Consider the following 19,199-nt stretch of genomic DNA (forward strand, 5'->3'; position numbering starts at 1 on the left):
ACAGTAATAACTCCTTTATTCTCGTTGGCAACCCTATGAGGCACCATGGTTGCCATCCCCACTTTCCCTGTGAGCAAACTGAGCCTGAGCAGCCTCGAGCTACCAGCTGTCGTCCACTCCTGAGAACTCACCTTTATGCCAGGATCGCGTCTTTCCTCAATATTTGGTGTCAGACTGACTTTCCTTTGTGGAACACTGGCAGTAGTGAGGATGCTGTTGCTGTCAGCCACCTCTTCGCGGTCTCCTGTATCCTTCCTACTCCTCGCTGACTGCCCCTGTAGTCAGGTCTTCACTGCCTTCCTGGAAGGTTCCCACTTCCTGCTCTTCTTCCTCCTACTCAGCCAGTTGCTGGTGCCAGAATGCCCCTCATCAAGCCTAGCTCTGAGCCTTGCTCTCCCTTGCTCAGAAGCCTTCCCAGAACTTCTCCTGCCTCGGCTGGGATTCAGGGCTCTCCACATTCACCTTAATTTTGGTTTATCTCCCATTTTTGTTCTAGCAGAGTAGCTCTATTCTTCAGCTAAATTGCTGTTCCCAAACTGGTTGGGCTACTTCCTGTCTCTTCAGTTTCCCACCACCTTTGACCCTGGCAGCCCCAGGCACCTTCTCCATCCCTCCTCAGATCCATCCTTTACTCACTCATTCAACAAACCTATTTTGAGCACCTCCTACATACTGGCTGTAGTGTAGGTGGTAGATATCATGGAGCTTTCAGTCCGGCAGTGGAGAAAGAACTGGATGAGTAATCGTAAGATGTATTACAAAAGGGTCCTAGCACCTAACCTGGGGGTGCTAACTATAGGAGGTTAGTCAGAGAAGGCCTCCCTGATGCTATGGGCAGCCTCCCCTCCCCACCCCCAGTTAGCCATGTCCATCTCCCCTTTAGCTCCTGGGACCCACTGCGGCTCTGTTCCTGAAATAAGTCTCTTTGTTTATTCCATTTGACTGTCATAGCAAATCTTGAACCCAGGAGGTGCTATATAAATATCTGTTGGCAACCAAATCATTCTATCAACTTCTGGTAAATCAAATTGTACAGATCAGATATATTTTATATATATATATATATATTTTTTTTTTTTTTTTTTTGAGACGGAGTTTCACTCTTGTTGCCCAGGCTGGAGTGCAATGGTGCGATCTTGGCTTACTACAACCTCTGCCTCCCAGGTTCAAGCGATTCTCCTGTCTCAGCCTCCTGAGTAGCTGGGATTACAGGCACCTGCCACTACGCTTGGCTAAATTTTGGTATTTTTAGTAGAGACAGGGTTTCACCATGTTGGCCAGGCTGGTCTTGAACTCCTGACCTCAGGTGATCCACCCGCCTCGGCCTCCCAAAGTGCTGGGATTACAGGCGTGAGCTACCACGCCTGGCCCAGATATCTTTTAAACCATCTAGAGTGTTGAGTGATTTCAGGGTGGGTTTCGTGGCTCCCTGACTTCAGTGATGTCACCTTAGTGGGTGGCCTTGCCTGTAACCAAGTTAACACTTTCTTTGGTGAACAGCTTGGCTCATGGAAAACTGAAGATTATACCCCAAATTGTAATCAGAGGTTATTATCTTGCAGGGTTGGGCTTACAAAACAGACTTTATTATTATTATTATTATTTTTTTTTTTTTTTTCTGAGACAGAGTCTCGCTCTGTCCCCCAGGCTAGAGTACAGTGGCGCGATCTCAGCTCACTGCAAGCTCTGCTTCCCGGGTTCCGCCATTCTCTTGCCTCAGCCTCCCGAGTAGCTGGGACTACACGCGTCTGCCACTATGCCTGGCTAATTTTTTGTATTTTTAGTAGAGACGGGGTTTCACCGTGTTAGCCAGGATGGTCTCGATCTCCTGACCTCATGATCAGCCTGCCTCGGCCCCCCAAAGTGCTGGGATTACAGGCGTGAGCCACTGCGCCCGGCCCCAGACTTTCATTTTATATTGTATATGCTTCAATAAATATTTGAATTTTTTCACAACAAATTTGTTAACTTCCTAATTAAAAATTTAAAATATTCTTAAATAAATTAAACCAACGAAGGTATTATTTGCTTCTCCCACTTCCCATTTTTGCCTTCTAAGAAAGGGACCTATATTTAATGGGGGAAAAAAGTGATTTGGGTTAAACCCCTAACTCCTGAGTCCTCTGTAGCTCAGTGAATAGGAAGAACCACAGATGAGTGTGCCCATCCAAGTGGCAAAGGTGAATTGTCAAGGCTTCAAAGTACATGAATAAAGGGCCGAGTGTCGTGCTCACACCTGTAATCCCAGCACTTTGGGAGGCCGAGGCGGGTAGATCACGAGGTCAAGAGATCAAGACCATCCTGGCTAACATGGTGAAACCCCGTCTCTACTAAAAATACACAAATTAGCCGGGCATGGTGGCGCACGCCTGTAGTCCCAGCTACTCAGGAGGCTGAGGCAGGAAAATCACTTGAACCTGGGAGGCGGAGGTTGCAGAGAACTGAGATTGCGCCACTGCACTCCACTCCAGCCTGGCGACAGAGCGAGACTCCATCTCAGGAAACAAACAAAAACAAAGCCTACATGAGTAAGTAGAGCACCCTTGAGGGAGCTCTGCAGGCATGAGACAAACAGCCAGAACATGCATTGCTGCAGAAAGCATCCACACATCAGAGGAAGGGGAGCCCCCTCCTCCTACCAAGAGCAGAGGCCCACCCTTGTGAAGGTTTGCCTGGCATGTGGGCCGTGAGTGACTGGAGAGGCAATGGTCCCTGTGTGTTGTCATCCTGATCTTTACTCCCTAGCATAAGTGAACACTCCCATGACGGCACACTCATCTGTCTGGACAGCTGGGCTCCAGGCCAGCCCACAGCTGACCCACAAAGCCCTCCCCTAAAGCACACAGAAGGCCCTACACTCCCACACTCACCAAGACCTCAGGACAAGGAAAAGTCTTCCTGTGTCCTTGTAGGAAAATCTCTTCTCTTCTATCTGGCATTGATCCTGACTCACTAAGGAGGCAGTTCCCAAAGGCAACAGCCATGAGAGTTGCCCCCAACATCAAAGGGGCCTGGGAGGGAGCAGTTGCTGGAATGGGAGAGGGTGCTGCATGGCAAGGGCTCCCAGACAGGGGTATGCCCTTCAATTGAGGCATATGTGCTGTCCAGAGTGGCTTGGCAGAGAGGAAGCTAGAGGAAAAAGTCCCAGATCCCCTCCCTTCTGCCCCACGATTTCCTGCTTATATCTCCCATTAGCCAATTAAATACTTAACTGAATACTTAAATTTAAAAAATTCCAGCCTGGGCACATAGCCAGACTCCCTCCCTACAAGAAAAAATTTTAAACTAGCTGGACGTGGTAGCACGAGCCTATAGTCCAACCTACTCGGGAGGCTGAGGTAGGAGGATCGCTTGAGCCTAGGAGATTGAAGTTGCAGTGAGTTACTGTGCCACTGCTCTCCAGCCTGGGTGACAGAGCAAGAAGGCCCTGTTTCTTTAAAAAACAATTATTTGTTGTTCATCTGAAATTCAGGCTTAACTGGGCATCCTGTGTTATTTGCTAAATCGGGCACAACTCTGAGCAAAGAACACCCTACTCCCTGCACAAACACACTCAGGAGCCCAGGAGGGCATGATGTCCTGAGCACGGCAGGAGGCCAGCCCTTGAGCAAGGATGGAGCTCCCACTGTGTACCCCCAGTCACCAACCCATAACGTAGAATGCTGGGCCTATATCTCTCTCACCCGCCTGTCTCACTCACTCTCTCCCAAAGTATTTGAACAGATAACAATCAGTGTAGAATCTATGTCCAAAAATGCCACTCAGAAAGCTAAAAGTACAGCTATTATGAGCCTTCCCTTGCTCAGAAACCATCTAAAATACTTGTGGACCAGACGAAATAAAAACATTTCCAGGTTTATTCCAGCAAGCAAGCATTTTCCTGGAAGCTTCAGTATTCTATAGCTGGTAACTTAAGCACACTTTTTTTGTTCTTAAGGCACAAAAATTGTAAACTCATCTCTTTGTGGCCATGAGCAGCTTTTTTTTTTTCTTTTTTTTTTTTTGAGATAGGGTCTCACTCTGTCACCCAGGCTGGAGTGCAGTGGCACAATCTTGGCTCACCACAGCCTTGATGTCCTGGGCTCAAGCGATCCTCCTTCCCCAGCCCCCAAGTAGCTGGGACTACAGATGCATGCCAACCCATCTAGCTAATTTTTGGGGTTTTTTTTTTTTTTTTTTTGAAACTTGAGCAGCTTTATAAAGACTATTAGCCAAATTTGCAGCATAGTCTCTGACAGAGCAGACAGTAAGAAAAGTTATTTATTTCGAGACAGGGTCTCGCTCTGCTCTGTCGCCCAGGCTGGAGTGTTGTGGTGCTACCTTGGCTCACTGTAACCTCCACCTCCCAGGTTCAAGCTATTCTCCTGCTTCAGCCTCCTGAGTAGCTGGGATTACGGGAATGTGCCACCATGCCCAGCTAATTTTTGTATTTTTAGTAGAGACAGGTTTTTGCCATGTTTGCCAGGCTGGTCTCAAACTCCTGACCTCAGGTGATCCTCCCGTCTCTGCCTCCCAAAGTGCCAAGATTACAGGTGTGAGCCACCGCGCCTGGCCAAGAAAAGTGACCTTGAGCCCTGCTGTGTCATCACCTTCTTCTTATACTGCTGAGTTGGGCATGAAGGACTTGGAATGAGTCAGTAATAAGAAAATTTTTTTTTTTGGTAGGGGTAGTTATATTTCTTCAGGACCCTTCCAGAGGCGAGTTTACAAACGAATGAACTGGTGAATGAGAATATGTCCAGATGTGTGTGTTAATGAATTCTGCTTATCTTTTCCTGGGGCACAGAGGACACCCCAGTGCTCTCTTCATGGCCTAAGAAGTTGGGAACCTACTTGGGAAATTTCTTATTTAAAAGGCTAAAATTTGGATGTTCTGTTTTACAGCTATCACTGAAGCAAGGGAAGAAGCCAAGCCTTACCCGCTATTCCCGGGACCTTTTCCAGGGAACCTGCAAACTGACCACACACCGCTGTTATCCCTTCCTCACGCCAGTGGGTACCAGCCTGCCTTGATGTTTTCACCAACCCAGCCTGGAAGACCACATACAGGAAATGTAGCCATTTCCCAGGTGACCTCTGTCGAGTCAAAGCCCCTACCACCTCTTGCCTTCAAACACACAGTTGGACACATAATACTTTCTGAACATAAAGGTGTCAAATTTAATTGCTCCATCAGTGTACCTAATATATACCAGGACACCACAATTTCTTGGTGGAAAGATGGGAAGGAATTGCTTGGGGCACATCATGCAATTACACAGTTTTATCCAGATGATGAAGTTACAGCAATAATCGCTTCCTTCAGGTATGTGTTCTTTCTTCCTTTTTTATTTTTTTAGTTTTAATATTTATTTATTTATTCATTTATTTATTTATTTATTGAGACAGAGTATCACTCTGTAGCCCAGGCTGGAGTGCAGTGGCGCGATCTCAGCTCATTGCAACCTCCACCTCCTGAGTTCAAACGATTCTCCTGCCTCAGCCTCCAGCGTAGCTGGAATTACAGGCACCCACCACCACACCCAGCTAATTTTTTTTTTTTTTTTTTTTGTATTTTTTGCAGAGATGAGGTTTCACTTTGATGCCCAGGCTGGTCTCAAACTCCTGACCTTGGGTGATCCGGCCACCTCGGCCTCCCAAAGTGCTGGGATTAGAGGCCTGAGCCACCTTGCCAGGCCTCTTCCTTTCTTTTTAAATGTCATTATGCTAATGCTGCCTCAAAAGCAAAAGCCTTGTGTTTTTTATTTAAGCAAACCACTGGTCCCTTTAGAGATTTGAAGGATAACTGACAGTGTGTGTTCAATCTGAGCTTGGCAGTGTTGGAACTGTTGGTTAACAGATACTCAGGGGCTAGGCCTGGGAGGCTACTTCCCACTTGACCTACATATCATATCAAGTACAGCTGGACCCAAGAGCTCTACCAGTGAGTGGGAACAGTGTTTCTTACCGGGTAGGAGGAGACGTCAAAATCACCCTGGCCATGTGGGGCTTTTTAAACAGTGCAATTGCTTGAGCTAGAGAGTTCTGGGCTATAGTGTGCTATGCCAATTGGGTGTCTGCATCAATATGGGATCCCCCACCACCACCAAAAGCAGGGGACCACCAGGTTGCCTAAGGAGGGGTGAACTGGCCCAGGTCAGAAACGGAGCAGGTCAAAACCCCTGCACTGTTCAGTAGTGGGATTGCACCTGTGACTAGCCACTGCATTCCAGCCTGGGCAACATAGTGAGACCCTGTCTCAAAAAAAATAAATAAATAAAAATAAAAACCAGCGCAGCTCTCTCATTCCTTCAGTTACCCTGCCGCCCCTGCCTTCCACCTCTCCCCACCGCCTCCCAGTGCTGATGCAGCCCCCGTGCACCGTGGGGCAGGAAGAGATGGAAAGTCTGTCTCTGGAAATGAGACAGGCCCTAAGCCTCAGACCATCATCTCAGTACACCACTTTGTTTTTTAAGAGCAAGCTAGATGAGGTGGCGGGTTGTGTGTGACAGGGATAAGCTAAGCCAGGATTTGTATCTGGAATACTCTGTTTTCCCAGAGACCCAGCTGTCATGTCTCAGAATGCTGCAGACGGGCAGGTAGATGCTTCTCTTCTCACCACCCCTTTTGTATTCTCCACTCTTTCCTCTTAGCCAGGAGGTGTTTTGCTTTTCTGTTTTTGTTTTTTGCATCAGGACTTCGTTGCATGCACAGTTTTAGAATTGGGTTGGCCTGTGGTTGTTAAAAGCACAAAATGAGGTCAGAGCCACACAGCATGGAAGCAAGAACCTTTTTCCTGCAATTCCTCCACTTTGGAGTGGAGCCTTCTTTGATCTGTTATATTTTCACTTTCTGTGACATGATACTTGGCACCATCCCATACTGTGTCATGACTTTTAGTGAATCATTTTGTTTCCTTTTCAGAAAACCACCTCACAATTACCACAGACCTAACTTACTCAGGTTAGTGTGGCAACACTTCCACAAGATGTGCCTTTTTTTTTACATTTTTTCCCCCAGGTTGTAGGCTTGCTTAGTGGATAACCCCTTAGCCTCCAGGCAAAAAATGCAACTTCTACATTACTCTGACTGGGTCTCTTGGCAGCTGTTCTCAGCCAGTGGTTAAGACTGCTTAGGAGATTTGACTATATTTTTTCTGCATCAACTATAAAAAGCAGATGTCTTACAATTACATAGACATAGCTTCTGAAGAGAGAAGTAAAACTATCATTTAATAATAAGTGAATGACCGAGGCAGGCGGATCACGAGGTCAAGAATCAAGACCATCCTGGCCAACGTAGTGAAACCCCGTCTCTACTAAAAATACGAAAATTAGCTGGGCATGGTGGCACACGCCTATAGTCCCAGATACTCAGGAGACTGAGGGAGGAGAATTGCTTGAACCTGGGAGGTGGAGGTTGCAGTGAGCCAAGATTGCACCACTGCACTCCAGCCTGGCAACAGAGCAAGACTCCATCTCAAAAGAAAAAAAAAAAAAAAAAAAAGAAGTGAATGAGGAGTAAAGATTTCAAGAACAGCAAGCTGGCACATTGGTCTCATTGGGTGTCACCTAGGAGGGGAGCATAGCCCTACCTTGCTGTCTCTCTGGACTTGGCCCGTGTATGACTGTGGGTGAGCTGCCTCATCTTCCCCAGTCTATTTTCCAAAGGAAGAGATGGAATTGGACCATGTGACTGCCAGCTCTACTTCTGCTCTCAGATGCCATGAGCTGTTCAGAGGACTTAAATTGTAGAGTTTTAAAATTTTGATTAGTCAGTTTCTTGTTTTGGACCCATCTCTTTAGAGTGCAGAAGATGACCTGGGTGTTATTTTGAGAACTTTAGAAATTTGGAGTAGAATTTATTCTACTGTGTGTATTCAGCTTATTATATATAAACTCATTCTAAAGGAGAAAAATCTTATTTGACCTCCAAACTAAGCCTGAAAGCAAATTTAGTGATCAGAATTTTTGCAAATGATGAGCATTTCTTTTTTGAGACAGAGTCTCGCTCTGTCACCCAGGCTGGAGCACAGTGGCACAACCTTGGCTCACTGCAAACTCCGCCTCCCAGGTTCACGCCATTCTCCTGCCTCAGCCTCCTAAGTAGCTGGGACTACAGGTGCCCACCACCATGCCCGGCCAAGTTTTTGTATTTTTAGTAAAGACAGGGTTTCACCGTGTTAGCCAGGATGGTCTCGATCTCCTGACCTCGTGATCCACCCGCCTCAGCCTCCCAAAGTGCTGGGATTATAGGCATGAGCCACTGTGCCCGGCCATGATGAGCATTTAGATGAATTAGGTAGCATACAGGATGATACCAAATTTGCCTGTATATGATTCTTCAACTTTATTAAGATAATGTTCAGGGGCACAGTAGCTGTAGAGTGATTCAATGAAATAAATTATAGTTGTAAGAGTTAAAGAAAGAGGAAAGAACACGAAATGCAGCTTAACAGTTAAAGATAGGTTTATTTTAGAGAAATAAACCTGAGAGGGGCTCCTGGCCAATTTTGGTGAGGAGCATTATCTTTTATAGACTAAGAGTATATATTAGTTTTAGGGCAGGGGGCTTATCACAAGCTTGGAATGTTTATATGTTGGGAAGAAGTTTATAGCAGGGTTGGAATGTCTGTGGTCAGAGGGGAGGTTATCTTGGGGCTGACATCTCTCTGGCCGAAGGGGACTTTATCTCAGGGCTGGCATGTCTCAGGTCGGGGAGGGGTTTGGAATGTTTTTGGTTGGAGATGTTATTTGTGGTTTATGGTCATGCTGACCTTAGCCATTAGGCTGATGCCCTTTAGATTTAGGCAGTTTTTAATCAAGGTGAACTTTAGAATGACAGTGCTTGTCCAAGATGGTGATACTCCTGCTCTGTCAATAGTTACTTAATCAAGATGACAAATATTTATATAATTTCTTGGCAAGAGAGGATGATGTTGGAGATGCTAAATGTGCATTGTTTTTTAGGTGAGGACACTGAGCCCCATGAGCAGGGTCACTAGGCAGTGAGCTAGTCTTACTTAAACAGGGAGCCTGATTTGCACACCTGCAGTAACCTCTCTTCTCACATCTCCTGGGCCCTAAGGAAATCTACTGTGGCTCCCAGGAACAGTGAAGAGTTAAAAAATAGTTTTAGGCTTTCAATATATGTAATTTCGTTAGAAATTCATTAGCCTGCAGTTTTGCTGGAGTTGCCATTAGTGACATCTATATGGACTACATTTATTCAAGAGAGTGTGCAATTAAACTCACTAGGGGAAGAGAACATGGATGTATATTGGCAGGGGTCAAAAGGACTCTAGAGAGAAACACCTGGTATTTTCAGTTTGGTCATGGGACCTTTTTTTTCTAAAAGGTATTAGGATCACACATAGAAATTCCCATAAGAATAGGCAGAATTTATGTGAATTTTTAACATGATGAGGTCTCTAGATTGAGTACCCCATACTTTGTATCTGCACTCATTCTTTAAATATGGCACAATCTTGAGTTACTAGAGACTGACCCTGTGTTTATCTTTCTTTTCATTATACTTTAAGTTCTGGGATACATGTGCAGAATGTGCAGGTTTGTTACATAGGTATACACGTGCCATGGTGCTTTGCTACACCCATCAACCTATCATCTACATTAGGTATTTCTCCTAATGCTATCCCTCCCCCAGCCCCCCACCCCAACAGGCCCCAATGTGTGAAAGTTCCCTTCCCTGTGTCCACGTGTTCTCATTGTTCAATTCCCACTGATGAGTGAGAGAATATGCAATATTTGGTTTTCTGTTCCTGTGTTAGTTTGCTGACAATGATGGTTTCCAGTGTCATCCATGTCCCTGCAAAGGACATGAACTCATCCTTTTTTATGGCTGCATAGTAGTCCATGGTATATATGTGTCACATTTTCTTAATGCAGTCCATCATTGATGGACATTTGGATTGATTCCAAGTCTTTGCTATTGAGAATGGTGCTGTAATAAACATATGTGTGCATATGTCTTTATAGTAGAATGATTTCTACTCCTTTGGGTATATACCCAGTAATGGGATTGCTGGGTCAAATGGTATTTCTGGTTCTAGATCCTTGAGGAATTGCCACACTGTCTTCCACAAAGGTTCAACTAATGTACACTCCCACCAACAGTGTAAAAGTGTTCCTATTTCTCCACATCCTCTCCACCGTCTGTTGCTTCCTGACTTTTTAATGATCGCCATTTAAACTGGTGTGAGATGGTATCTCATTGTGGTTTTGATTTGCATTTCTCCAGTGACCAATAATATGAGCTTTTTTTCATATGTTTGTTGGCTGCATAAATGTCTTCTTTTGAGAAGTGTCTGTTCCTATCCTTTGCCCACTTTTTGATGGGGTTGTTTGTTTTTTTCTTGTAAATTTGTTTAAGTTCTTTGTAGATTCTGGATATTAGCCCTTTGTCAGATGGATAGATTGCAGAAATTTTGTCGCATTCTGTAGGTTGCCTGTTCACTCTGATGATACTTTCTTTTGCTATGCAGAAGCTCTTTAGTTTAATTAAATCCCATTTGTCAATTTTGGCTTTTGTTGCCATTGCTTTTGGTGTTTTCATCATGAAGTCTTTGCCCATGTCTGTGTCCTGAATGGTACTGTCTAGGTTTTCTTCTAGAGTTTATATGGTTTCAGGTCTTACATTTAAGGGAAAGAGAAAGGAAAGCATCTGGTCTTTGGTCCTAAAACAGCACCTGTCCTAGTTGAAGATGTGGTTTAGCATATCTAATGGCCCAGAGCTTTAGTTACTCCTCACACCTTCCGTTGCTCTTACACCCTCTTTCCCATAGTGGCCCCTGCTGTCATATAGCTCTCTCCCTTCCAAAGGAAGAAAGGACTGTGATAAAGTTATTAACTCTAAGGAAAGCTGTAACATTCACTGGTGATGTCATTTTAGACACCAAGAAATAGAGATATTGTAAAAATCAATACACATAGGCAAGTACACACTAGTTATCAAAACGGCCATCCTTGCACATGAAGGTGTTTTCCGGCAATTCGTTATTTGTTGGCTGCATAGTTAACTGAGGGATGGCTGAACATTGAGGCAAGTTGGGCAGACCTGGTCCCTGTCCTCTTGCTCATGGTTGTGAACAGAATGGAGGGGAAGGGCCAAATCAAACATCAGGTGCAGTGGCGGTAAGGTGCTTTTGCCTTCAGATTTTAGATTTGTCCTTGAAGTATTAATTTAGAGGAGGAGGAACTGGCGCCAGGACTGGGGGAGGTACACTTCTGCCTCTCAGGAGCAACCGCATCTTGCAATCAAACCTCAGTTAATTGAAACTTGGGGAAGAAAGATGGAAATAGTAGGAGCTCATGGACATTTAAGTACAAATCCCATGTACTCTGGAAAGACTAAGGGAGATTTGGCATCATGCATGAGAGTGTCCCTGAAAGATTTTTAAATTACTTGGTCTTAGCTCGTGTGTGTGTGTGTGTGTGTTTAAATTATTTTAATAGTAATATATGTATTTTGTCTAAAACTTGGAAAATACCAAACAAGTACAAAGAAAGAAACAATATCTTGTAATTGCAACTCTGAGAAAAATTTTCCAAATTATATACAAATAAATTAAATGTTCTTGAAATGAAATTAATATTTTATTGCATAGATGATTATATATTGTTTCATTCAGTTTATATTATGAATATTTCTGTATATTATTAAAAGTCTTCAAAAAATTTTTTTTGTTTTTTGAGACGGAGTCTTGCTCTGTCACCCAGGCGGGAGTGCAGTGGCGTAATCTCAGCTCATTGCAACCTCCACCTCCCAGGTTTAAGCAATTCTCCTGACTTAGTCTCCTGAGTAGCTGGGAGTACAGGCGCCCGCCACCATGCCCAGCTAATTTTTTGTATTTTTGGTAGAGACGGAGTTTCATGATGTTAGCCAGGATAGTCTTGATCTCCTGACCTCATGATCTGCCCGCCTCGGCCTCCCAAAGTGCTGGTATTATAGGCGTGAGCCACTGCACCCGGCAAGTCTTCAAAATATTTTAAGGTCTTTTATTGCATAGATGATTACATATTCTGTTTCATTCACTTTATATTATGAACATTTCTGTATATTACTAAAAGTCTTCAAAATATTTTAAGGCTGATATATGCCACTGTAATCTGTTGTTGTGAAATAAAAGCAAATATAGAAGGATGCAAATGAAATTATAAAATTAAAAATTTTTTAATTTTTGTAAATGAAAAATTCTTTTTAAAATGCTGAGTTTGGGGTATATACAAGGGAAGAAATAACTGATGTTCTGCTCCTAGCCTAGGTGCCCTCTTGAGCTAGGCTTGTTTTATGCTAATAATCTCCCTTTTTTTTTCCTGTTTCACTTGGATGTCTGTTATTGTTGATGGAGCCAGGAGTCATCTTTGATTAATAGGTGTAGAAAACATTCAGTGTCTGCTACAGGTTGAGGTCCTTCGAGAGCATTCACCTGGCCTCCTTTATGGGACTTGAGTTACTGGGCTGGGCCTCCTCCTTGGTGCTGTAGCCACTAACCTGCCTCACCTGTATCCAATATCAGCTCGAAACTAGCATATCCGTTTGTCCAGGTTCCAGGACACTGCTTGGCCAAGACCTTTCACTGGAGTCTCCAAAGAAGGGTGCAATTTGGGGTATATATTATAATTAGCTCTGATGTCTAGTATAGCAAGTAAACAGCCCTCTAGCTTGGGTGGAAATGTGCCCTGGTCAGGCGCAACACTCCAGAAGGGCAGCAGCCACCAGACCAGACAACAGGGAAGCCCAGCTCCCAAGCAAAACCAAAGACTGGTGGGAGTCTTGTGGTGAGGGGAAAGTATTTGCTGTTTGTTTTCTGTTTAGTCTAAGGATTCACACTGCTTTTTAAATTCTGGCATAGTTCCCAGTGGCTAAAGCTGGAAAGATTTTACGGTTTCATTACATTTTCTTTGTAAAAATGTTAAGTTGGGGCCAGGCACGGTGGCTTATGCCTGTAATCCCAGCACTTTGGGAGGCCAAAGAGGGAGGATTGCTTGAGCCCAGGAGTTCGAGACCAGCCCGAGCAACACAATAGGACCCCATTGCTACAAAAAATTAAAAAAAAAAAATTAGGCAGACATGGTGGTGCACACTTGTGGTCCCAGCTACTCAGGAGGCTGAGATGGGAGGATCGCTTGAGCCCGGGAGTTTAAAGCTGCAGTGAGCCATGATCCACTCCAGCCTGCGCAACGGAGAAACACTGCCTCGAAAACAAAACAAAACAAAACAAAACAAAAGTGGGTAGTTTGAGTCTCCTGACATCCTGTGTCCTTTGGGGCCCCTGTTTCCATGCAGGCTTCTGGTACTGTGGATGCTGTGTTTTCAGGGCCCCCATGGGCTCTCTGTGCTGGGCTTTTCCCTCCCATCTTGCCTTACTGGGGTTGACTGATGCCTATTGCCGGTTCTTTATTCTGCTGCTCTTGGTGGCAATGAGAACAGAATCTAGAAAATAAAAACCTAATCTCTTTAACCAAACCATCTGCTGGAAAAGCTGTTATTAACCACACAGATGCCTGATACTTTCTGACTTGCGTCCTGTTCACAAGACTTCCTTCCAGCTCGAAGTTCCTTGCCCTTGGGTTACCCTGTCAGCACCATGTGAACGGTGGCAGGTGAAAACAGGGCGCTTACAGTGGACCTATTTCTTAAAATTATTTTTTTTTCATTTTTAATTTTTTTGACATGGTAAAATATACATAACATGAAGTCCCCCATTTCAACCCATTTTGAGTGTACAATTCAGTGGCATTCACGTTTTTGTGCAACCATCAGCACGTGTTGTACATCCATCTCCAGAACTCCAGTAGGGTAACAACTACTCTACTTTATTTTTTATTTTAATTTTATTTTATTTGTTTATTTTTCTTGAGACAGGGTTTCACTCTGTTGCCCAGGCTGGAGCGCAGTGGTGCGATCATGGCTTATTGCAGCCTTGACCTCCCAGGCTCAAGCAATCCTTCCACCTCAGGCTCCCCAGTAGCTGGGACCACAGGCATGAGCCACTGTACCTAGCTGGGTTTTTTTTCGTTTGTTTGTTTGTTTTTGTTTTTGTTTTTGTATTTGTAGAGACAGGGTTTTGCCATGTTGTCCAGGCTGGTCTTGAACTCCTGGGCTCACGTGATCCTTCTGCCTCAGCCTCCTACAGTCTACTTTCTTTCTCTGTGAGTTTGACTACTCCAACTACCTCATATAGGTGGCATCATACAATATTTGTCCTTTTTTTGTATTTCTTTTAAAAGACTCTAGAGCGTAACTGCTATTTCCAAGTCATTTCTGAGCAGGCTAGACTGGTAGTGGTAAGGACTGAGGGTTAGAGACATGCTGTGTGTGTATAAGATGTGCCTGGGCTAACCCAGCCTGTGCTGCCCTGGGGTGATGGGTTTCTGCAGCTGCTGGCCATGCAGCTGTGCCCAGGTGGTTCCTGTCTAGACACCACGGCTGAGTATGTGCTATTTCTTTTGTCTTCCCTCGTTCAGATGTTTGTATTTGACCAAAATCTGATGAGATTTTTATACCATTTTTCTTAAGCAGTAGTAAAACATTCTGACTATTCAAAAAGTCTTTTTTCTACTCCAGCCCCCAGCCCTCTCCCTGTGGGGAATGGAGGTTACCCATCTCTTGGGTATCTTTCCAGAGATATTCAATCCCTATGTAATCCTATGTATGTCTGTATGTGTGTGCTAGTCTCCAGCATGGTGTGTTAATCTAATAGAATGCTACTCATAGCTGTGGTTAAATCAATACCCAGGGTATTTTTTTGTGGCTATGGAAATTCTGTTTTCAGCTGAATCATGTAATAGGCTATAATTATATTTTACTTCTTGTCTTAGTCTGTTTTCTGTTGCTTATAAAAGAATACTGAAACTGAGTAAATTATAAAGAAAGGAAATTTATTTCTCACAGTTAAGGAGGCTGGGACATTCAAGGTCGAGGACTCCCGTCTGATGATGGTCTTCTTTTTTTTTTTTTTTTTTTTTTTTTATTTTTATTTTTTTATTTTTTTATTTTTAATCTCACTTAGTTTTTTATTATTATTATTATTATTATTATTATACTTTAGGTTTTATGGTACATGTGCGCAATGTGCAGGTAAGTTACATATGTATACATGTGCCATGCTGGTGCGCTGCACCCACCAACTCGTCATCTAGCATTAGGTATATCTTCCAATGCTATCCCTCCCCCCTCCCCCCACCCCACAACAGTCCCCAGAGTGTGATGTTCCCCTTCCTGTGTCCATGTGTTCTCATTGTTCAATTCCCACCTATGAGTGAGAATATGCGGTGTTTGGTTTTTTGTTCTTGCGATAGTTTACTGAGATGATCTTCTTGCTGATGCGACTCTGCAGGGTCCTAAGGCAGCGCAGGGCATCACACGGCGAGGGGGCTGAGCGTGCTCATGTGCTAGCTCAGGTCTCTCTTCCTCTTCTTATAAAGCTGCCAGTTCCACTCCCATTAATTCTTTATCCCATTATTAATCCATGAATGGACTAATCCATTCATGAGGGCAGAGTCCTCATGACCCAATCACCTCTTAAAGGCCTCACATCTCCATACTGCCACATTGGGGATTAAGTTTTAACACAAGTTTTGAAGGGAATATTCAAGCCATAGCACTTAAGGACTTAGCACTTAATTAATTAATTAATTAATTAATTTGAGACAGGATCTCACTGTGTCTTCCAGGCTGGAGTGCAGTGTGCGATCATAGCCCACTGCAGCCTCAAACTCTTGGGCTTAAACAATCCTCCCATCTTAGCCTCCCAGGTAGCTGGGGCTACAGGCATGTGCCACCATGCCCAGCTAATTTTTAATTTTTTTTTTTTTTTTGGTAAGAGGTGGGTTCTTGTTATGTTGCAGGCTGATCTCAAACTCCTGGCCTCAAATGACTCTCTCACCTTAGCCTCCCAAAGTACTGGGATTACAGGCATGAGCCACTGCACCTAACCCCATAGCAATTCTTGAGTAGCTTTTTGATTATCTTGAATTTAATAGTTTCCTAAGTATCAATCACTCATTCTTCTCTAAACTCTAAAGGAATGTATGCATCTCCTCCCACCATGACAAAAGTATCAGTACTGATATTTATTTATTTATTTATTTAGGAGATGGCTGTCCTGGCTCCTTCCCTTCTGCCTCTGTCTAATCAGGTTCCCTTCGGGTCTGGGTTCCAGCTGTCTTTACTACTATTCTGAGGATCCTCTGTGCCTCCTGTGGTCCAGCTCCTGTTTCCTAGAGCCCAGGTCCTCTTTCTTGGCTTCTACTCTTTTTTTTTTCCACTTTCCTAAACTTTATTAAAGAAAAAAGTAATGGTGGTAAACCTCTAGAACTTACTCAATTTTCTGGGATTCCTCCCCTGAGAATGTGATATATTGATTTCCAAACATGCCAGAAGTGTACATGATTCCCAGTTGTACTAAATAGGTGAAAAGCTGAAGTCCTAAAGTGTTCATCTTCCAACTTTTCCCAGCCTGTGGTCTGTCCTTGCATCAGCAATAATTGCCTGAACAGCTACTGTGGCTTCATTAATTTTTGTCTGTAGCTGTCTGAGCTCTTCTGTATGCAGCAATCACAGATTTGAGTAGCTTCATTAAGAACTGCATCTCCTGTGTCAAAACCAAGAATATGTTTGTCTAAAGCAACAGGCTAGCCCTCTTTTGTTTGATTTGCTTTAGCAACTGCATCCTGTGTCAGGCGCTCCTGAACCAAAATTTGAATTGCCTTAAGCATTACCAGGCAATCATCATGACGTTGAACCTGAAGCAGGTTAGCCAAAGCCATTACACCAGGCTTAAAATCAGGATTATTTACGTCAAAATGTATCAATGGTTCTGCATTTTTAGTTGCATTGTCAGCAGTTTTTGCATTATCAGGTACTAAGTCCTTGTATTTTTCAGCGTTATCTCCATATTCAAATCTAACAGCTAAACCAAGAAGCCAGTCAATAGCTTCTTGTCGATCTTGAATCTTTAAAGGACAGTTAACATCTCTGAGATACTTTTCAAAGAACTTGGGCCAGTCACTGCTGTGGATGTTTCTTAAATTACCTCTGTCTTCAATCTTGTAGTGTCTGATTTTCTTTTCTTCAAGCCAAACAGTGAAGTTTCTAAATTGTTTCATCTTTGCAGTTGAAACCGGCAGGGTTGTGGTAGTCGAGAGCCGTCAGCTTGCATTGGAACATGCTCCCCGCTTCTCACTCTCTTTGGCTTTTACTCTTTTACTTTGGCAAGGAGCCCATCCTTCACTAACTTCTTGGGACTTGCATGCCTGAAAATGCCATTCTTTTTCCTACCTACACCTTGAGGTAGTTTGTCTGGGTATAGAGTTCAAAAGGAAAATATTTTTTGTTTTAACTTTGAAGTCATTGATATATTTCCTTTGAGTTCTGGGTTGCTCTAGAGAAGCAGGATGTTATTCTGATTCATTCATAAGTGATCTGCTTCTTTTCTCTCTGGAAGCTTTTGGGATCTTCGCCTCATCTTAGAGTTGTAACGTTCCCTGATGAAGCCCCACCGTGGTGGGTCTTTTTTCTCCTACTGTGTGTCTGCCCAGCCAGGGGCCCAGTTAGGAAAGACCCATATCTTCAGTGCTGGGGCACTTTCTTGAACTTCCCCCCTTCTGCATCCACTCTCCGCGTTTCCTCTGGAGCTCCTCTTACATGGTGATTGGGATGCCTAGATTGCTGTTCTGAGCCTGGAGCCTTTCTGGTTGAGCCTCCACAGAGACTGAGCCTCCTGTTTTTCTGGGCAGAGGAAGGAGAGCCAGGGACAGCCCCTCCAGTCTCCAGCCCCACCCCACACCCCGCCCTCCCAGTGGGAGCCTTTCCCTTGGATGTCTAGAAAGCGACAAGTATAATGATTATAAATACTTTATATATAATATAATGATTATATATAAAGAAAATCTTTGCTGTAATACGGGTGGCACGGGTCGGGCCTTCCTAATTAATGCAGGCGCCTATTTTTACCGGACAACTGCTAAGCCCTTCCTGCCATGAATGACTAAAGACAAAATTCTGATTGAGTTCTCTTTGCATTCTGCATGCTCCTTTTCTATTTCTGGTGTGTATCCTTCTTGCTGGTTGGCTTAAGGTTCTCCTGGGCATCTTATGCAGTCCGATTTCTACAGTCCAGGGTGTGCTGCCAAACCATCCTTTGTGCCTCATAGTTTCTCAGCTTCTGGGGGGCTCTGCACCTCTGCTTTGTACCTCTGGTCTGGGTGCAGTCCCTTCAGGCTGCCTTCCTGGAGCTGTGCCCCACCTCCCTCCCGGCCTTCACTTTCTCTCTGGTCCCTGTCTCCCTGAGTCCAGCTGCAAGCCTGCTGCCACTCCTGGGTCCCAGACCTTGAGGCAGAGCCAGTCTTCAAAGGCACAAGTGTCCTCAGTCTGTCCGATCTCATGGTTCACTCTGTTGAGCCCCTGGGTCTTGCCTCAAGAAAATGATGCCTCTTCTAAAGTGGATTTGTGAAATATGTAGAAGCACCCCCTCTTCAGTAGCCTTGGTTTCCCTTTGGACTCCAAAGATTAGATCCATCTGTTGTGCAGGATCTTCAGGAACTGCTGAAAGCCAGGGTCACCGCTCAACCACTAGTCATTGCCCACGATGGGCAGGACATCATTCTAGGCACAGAATTCTCCCATCTTTCTTCAGCCCTTCCTGTCACCATGATATCCAGGGGGCTACCAGGAGAGGGTCAGCCAGCTCCTTATTTGGAGATATTTGTCCTGTGTATTCTCTTTTCATCTTATCCTGGTAACTTCTAGGCATTGTGACATCCAGCCACCGCCCCAAAGCATGAAAGGATCCGACCTTTCCTTGATCCCTGGGACCTCCCCCATGCCCACCATTCATTCATCAGGTGCATTCCAAAATTATATTGCTCCTACAAAAGAACGAGGGGAAAGGGGAAAACAGAGCATTTCAAGTCAAAGGGATGCCACTCAGATTTACACATCAGGAAATGCAATGACGGGACTGTTAACTCCTGGATCCTGGGAACAATAAGGAAGTAATGTTAACCTGAGTAGCTCTGACCCCCCGAGTTCTGACTGATGCCATTGTTGAGCTGTGTCTTAGCTGCTCTATTTATCACAGGCCAATGAGGATCTGCAAAATGGTATTGTTGGGAAGAAGTAAATTTAAAATGTTTAGTGTTCAGAAAACTGAATTAAACCTAAGGAAACTGTGTCTCATTCAGACCTGGGGACCT

General features: G+C 44.2%; 1 protein-coding gene and 1 pseudogene across 4 annotated transcripts in view; one reads left to right on the forward strand and one right to left on the reverse strand.

Moving 5' to 3' along the window:
* The window catches only part of MERTK (MER proto-oncogene, tyrosine kinase), a 133,453-nt gene that overhangs the window by 27,747 nt on the left and 86,507 nt on the right, over positions 1-19,199 (forward strand). For all 4 annotated transcript variants that reach the window (XM_063648554.1, XM_054475596.2, XM_063648555.1 and 1 more), the window contains one exon: positions 4,885-5,305. In XM_063648554.1, the coding sequence (XP_063504624.1) occupies positions 4,885-5,305 (421 nt within the window). The remainder of the gene's footprint in view (positions 1-4,884; positions 5,306-19,199) is intronic.
* On the reverse strand, positions 16,426-17,172 carry LOC129030348 (RNA transcription, translation and transport factor protein-like; annotated as a pseudogene).

Source organism: Pongo pygmaeus, chromosome 12 (assembly GCF_028885625.2).
Source record: "Pongo pygmaeus isolate AG05252 chromosome 12, NHGRI_mPonPyg2-v2.0_pri, whole genome shotgun sequence".
NCBI lineage: Eukaryota > Metazoa > Chordata > Mammalia > Primates > Hominidae > Pongo > Pongo pygmaeus.